The sequence below is a fragment of the Gigantopelta aegis genome, unplaced genomic scaffold (assembly GCF_016097555.1).
Source record: "Gigantopelta aegis isolate Gae_Host unplaced genomic scaffold, Gae_host_genome ctg2497_pilon_pilon, whole genome shotgun sequence".
NCBI lineage: Eukaryota > Metazoa > Mollusca > Gastropoda > Neomphalida > Peltospiridae > Gigantopelta > Gigantopelta aegis.
Window position 1 is genome coordinate 126,002 of NW_024532939.1, and position 5,761 is coordinate 131,762.

At 35.6% G+C, this 5,761-nt stretch overlaps 1 protein-coding gene across 1 annotated transcript; it reads right to left on the bottom strand.

Annotated features, from left to right (window-relative positions):
* Window positions 1-5,057, bottom strand: LOC121391469 (2-amino-3-ketobutyrate coenzyme A ligase, mitochondrial-like). The gene is given in 13 exon segments (XM_041523095.1): window positions 1-110; window positions 163-210; window positions 262-337; window positions 1,410-1,511; window positions 1,558-1,667; window positions 1,718-1,800; window positions 1,888-1,934; window positions 1,936-1,975; window positions 2,020-2,125; window positions 2,452-2,571; window positions 2,941-3,031; window positions 4,570-4,659; window positions 4,824-5,057. Coding segments are annotated over 13 exon segments (1,257 nt in total).
* Window positions 5,058-5,761: the final 704 nt, after the last annotated feature.

A 5,761-nucleotide genomic window follows, 5' to 3' on the forward strand; every position in this document is an offset into this window, starting at 1 on the left:
CTATTTAAGTACACCTTTCTCTCTACCAACATCAATAAACGCTTGAATACATTTATCAATATCTATTATATCATGCACTGCTGACAACTGGACACGTATTCTAGCTTCTCCTATTGAAATACATAAGAAACATTAGACAAAATAAAAAAAAAATTTCTATACCTTTCGGAACCACAGGATAACTGAAACCAACAACATAAATGCCTTTTTCTAATGATAAAAGACAATATGGTTAGGCCAGCTGCAACCCCAAAGCCTTACCAAGCATTTTATTAGCAAACTCTGTGGCTAGTCGAGCATCACCCAACATAACTGGTACAATAGGATGTTGATCACCCTGTTATGAGAAATATAGGAAACAGCTGTGTATGCTACCTTTAAATTCTATTATAATACCACAGTCTAACATGAAAGGATTCTACAATATTCTAAACAAGATCATAGACTGTAAAATATGATAATAAAGACGTGAGACTAGAGTCGAATATGGACTTAGACGATTTACGCATTATAGTAAACAAGTGTCCAAGAACACATTGAATTTACGAGACTTTACTATATTTTACTGAAATATCTATTATTCTGAATATTGTTAACCTGAATGTTTGTATTCATTTATCCATCTATTTAACAGTAGGCTGTCCATTACAATAACATACTATACGCTAATGTTGTTTGTTAGAAGGTGTTATGTGTAACATATCACAAGACTAATACAATGTAGTTAGGCTGCACCTCACATTAAGGGTTCTGTAGCGATAACTAAATCCTTAATAGGCAGATAACGCAATAAAAATGATTTAATATTTGGTAATAATATCAGTGCTTGATTGTGCTTGCATATAATAATGTGTACTTGTAAGTCTTGCTAAAAAACATTGTCACATGACGCATATCACTATATGTACTGTTGGAGCTGTGACTGTCCCTTTGTATAGATATGCCTTCAATATAGAGGTTATGATCTCCTAAATATGGAGAGTATCTTTATGGGAGAGTGTCCTTTATGATAAAATTTATTGACATCATAAGCTATTCTGAGAAAAAGGTGGGATAATTTCAAAAGAATACTCGACTTTAAACATTCAATAAAAAAATAATTTTTGGCTATAAAATATACCAAATAAGGTAATATAGATAACTTGAACAATACCGTCAAAAATAACTTGGACAGCTTTCCAGAACAACCACTTAACTTCAAGGATTCAAGTGGAACAACACTCATTCTATTAAGGACACTTGTTCTAGTCCCATACTAATACTTTAGTGTATTATACAACCTCTATATTGAGGACACTTGTTCTAGTCCCATACTAATACTTTAGTGTATTATATAACCTCTATATTGAAGACATCTCTATACTAAGGACAGTGTTCCATAGTGTCTACTATAGAGACAAATCTCTTACTTTCAATGTAAAGCCAGCTTCAGTCATGCACTCCCTAAAATACTTAGTATTCTGTTGTAACTTCTCACACAAGTCTGATCCATCCATTAACAGATCAAAAACCTATTAGTAACCATAGCAACATAATGACATCATTACGACATCATACTTTACTAGCACCAGCCACTACAGAAGGTGGAAGTGTATTAGAAAAGAGGTAAGGCCTTGATCTTTGCCGCAATAAATCGATAACTTCTTGTGGCCCAACGGTATAACCTCCTATTGTAATAAGAGAGATATAGTTTAGTAATGGGAGGAAAAGCACTGACCAGACGCTCCTCCGAGTGCTTTTCCAAGAGTAGAATTTATTATGTCTACTCTTCCTTCACAGTCCAGGTGTTCTTCTGTGCCTCTGAAATAAGAGAAGGGTACAATCATAATCACAAGTGTCTCATTTTACTAATAACAACACTTTAAAAATGTAATATTAGTGGAATACCTTCCAGTTTTCCCCATAAAACCAGTTGCATGGCACTCATCCACAAAAAACCATAGCATTGTACTTATCAGCTAAGTCACAGAGACCTCTGTTAGAGACAAAACATTTGATCGTATTTTGTGATGTGCTTACTGGAGTGGAGCTACGTTGCCGTCCATACTAAAAACACCATCTGTTACAAGTAATTTCATACGAGAATTTGTGTCTGCCTGTAGCATGCCTTCTAACTCTGTTAGATCTGAAAAAAGAGATGGATATTCTCTTGCTTTCCCTCCTTCATCCCCCCCCCTCCTCTCTCTCTCTCTCTCTCTCTCTCTCTCTCTCTCTCTCTCTCTCCCTCCTTTCCTCTTACTCTCCCCCTCCCTCTCTCCTTCCCTCCATCACCCCACCCTCTCTCTCTCCCTCTCTCCTTCCTTCCATCCCCCACCTCTCTCTCTCTCTCTCTCTCTCTCTCTCTCTCTCTCTCTCTCCCTCTTCCTCTCTCTCTCTCTCTCTCTCCTTCCCTCCATCACCCCACCTCTCTCTCTCCCTCCCTCTCTCCTTCTCCCACCTCTCTCTCTCTACCTTTATGCTTATAGCGATGTTTCTGAGCTTTACAGAGGCGGAGTCCATCAATGATGGAGGCGTGGTTAAGTTGATCACTGAATACAGCATCTTCAGGCTGCATCAAAGCTTCAAATACACCTAGAGTGTTGTTAGTAAATTATTAGTATATTATCAGTAAATAACCAGTAAATTATCAGTATATTATTAGTAAATTGTCAGTATAATTATTATCAAGTAATTGTTAGTAATACTAATGGCACCTCACTGTTAAGGACATCAGTCCTTTGTGGATTGTCCTAGTATTATCGAACTTTAAAAGAGGATGCCCCTTAATTAGAACAATTATGTCAATTAAATAAAGATAAAAGGCTTCACCCTACCACAATGTACAGTGATAATTACTCTATTGTTGGGATAGCAGTAACATGATACTTCAACAATGGATTACCCTAAGGGTACTACGCATACATCACAGTTAAATGAATATATTTAAATATGACTACTAACCAGCATTGGCGTCAAAACAAGCAGCATAGAGTATTGCGTCGTCTCTGTTATGGAAACGAGCGATTTTCTGTTCAAGTTCCTTATGAATGGTCTACAAGGAATGAAAAAACGAGATGTCATACTAATATTATGAATACTATCTAAAAAATTTATATTACAACATAATGATGTCATTCTTTTAATATGAGCATCATTTTGGAACACAATTGTATATAAATCTTTTTAGAATATTTCTACTTGGACATTCTCAATAATAACATTCAGAATCATATATAAACTATATATAATACATGTTAATACACATATATATATTTTTTACTGTAAGAGTCAGAATAATGGGTGCGACTGATCAGGTAACAATATATCCTTGAATACAGCTTCAGACAACCCTCTCCTCTTCACGCATATAATTACAACACTATAATAACTGATGTACATCAAACAATCATAAAATAATAGTTACACGCCAGACGGTCTAACATTATCTCAAATCACATTGGACACACAAGCTCTATACAAATTTAATCTATAATTCAGACTTTCCCTTATCTATGCTTCTCCTATTACCAGAGCATATCAAACACAATATAAAAAGCACTCTAATCTGGCGTTGCTGACCCTTTGGTAAGAGATGAAAGTCTGGAGATAAGCAGTAGGAATGCAGATGTGGGTAGACTATTCTTAGATCTGAGTACATATTAAAGGAGTGAAGTACTTATAGTAGCTGATGTGTGACATACTGGTTGTGGCGATGATCTTTCAAATAAAAAAAATTAGTAAACCATCTTGTACTAACATGTACTAACTGCTTTAAGAGCAGAGTTTAAACAGCTTCAAGGACTTTAGTAGACATCGTCGCCACATAGAATAGGTGCTTAATAAAAAGAGGAGTTTGTAAGTACATGAGATGTTTTCTGTGGCCTGCAAGATTCTTGCAGGCTAACAAGTCCAATATGCTATTGTTCCCTTTCCGTTCTTAGAGAAGGGTTGGTGATACCAGACCAGTAACAGTCCATGTCTATTAGCTTATACATTTCTCATAAGTTATAGCAACAAGCATGAATTCTTTTTTCTGACAAGGAGAGTCATTCATGTCAGACAAATTTGAGTCAGATCCTACAAGACTGCTTAAATAAAATGTTCATTGTACATGAGAAAGGTTCAGAAAAGCCAAACTGTCATTTTTTCTCAGCGATTTATGAACTAATCACAAACAATATCACATGAATGTCACATGACTTAACATATCATGTTTCCTAAAAAAATGAGTTGTGAGCCATTTCTGTACCTAACTGCATAGGAGGCTGAGGGGTGGGGGCGAAGGGGGCTGATGCCCCCAACTTTTATAAAGGGGGGCAGAGCCCCTCCCCCCCCCCAACTTTTACATAGAGTAACCCATTTTGCATGGAAAGCATTCATTACTTAGTAATACAAAGTTTGTTGAAAGAAATGATGGGCAAAGAAAATATTTTGATGTATTTTAATTCTCGTTTTAAAAATGTTTACCAAATATGTCCAGCCCCCCCCCCCCTCCCAACTTTATTGAGCTTCCTCTGCCTATGCTAAGTACATGTACATAAAAATTCGTATTATATTCATTCTACAATATTTCTTTCTAATTATAAGTACCTGTGTTCCACAAATAAAACGAACTGAACTAAGACCAGCTCCATAATCTTTAAGAGCTTGTCTCCCTGCTTCTATAACTTCTGGATGGGACTATAAAGAAAGGTATGTTATCAATTAATTATTAATGATGAAAGTGGGTGTGGTTACAGTTAATTAATTTTATAGACTTTAATTAATAATAATTATTAATAATGTCAAGTTGCCATGTGTAGATGAAATTAGTGTTATTAACTATGTAATATTAAGGGGCATACCGATAATCCAAGATAATTATTAGCACAGAAATTAAGGATACTTCGGTCATCACCCTCAACTTTAATGTAGGCGGCTTGAGGTGTCGTAATGACTCGCTCAGATTTCCAAGTACCAGCTTCTTTAATAGAATTTAATTCATTTTGCAATACTTTACGAGCTGTAGTCCAACCAGAAGATGCTCTAACTAAATTTAAAGATGGCCACCTTTGTAATGTTCTTAAAGAAACTGCCATCCTTTGTTCTGCAAAAGGGGTGGAGCTAATAAAGGTGGAGGCCTTGTTGCGTCATATATTTCATCACGTGATTACATTGCACAACAAGTGATCAACAATGGCTGTTAATAGTAGATGACAGCAAAGGTTTCTCTTTCATTTTATCAAAAAAAGACACGTGTATAAAGTTGTCAAGATGCCTAAAGGTGGTAAAGGTAAAAAGAAGAAGGAAAAAAAACAAGTCCAAGATGGTGAGTTATCACGTGATTACAATAGAACCTCTATAAAAGGACACATTTGTTCTATACTAATACTTTAGTGTATTATACAACCTCTATATTAAGGACACTTGTTCTAGTCCCATACTAATACTTTAGTGTATTATACAACCTCTATATTGAGGACACTTGTTCTAGTCCCATACCTAATACTTTAGTGTATTATACAACCTCTATATTGAGGACACTTGTTCTAGTCCCATACTAATACTTTAGTGTATTATACAACCTCTATATTGAGGACACCTCTGTACTAAGGACAGTTTCAAGTTCTCAGTGTTCATTATTGGAAAGTTCCACAATAAAAAATAAATCATTGTTATGATATGATATCTCTCTTTTTCTCCTCACAGAGGGTGCTACTGGACTGTTAACTGTACCACAGACTTGTCTCGGAGATGATAGTGATAGTGTATGTAGTTCTATTCCAGATAGCATACTGAGTGA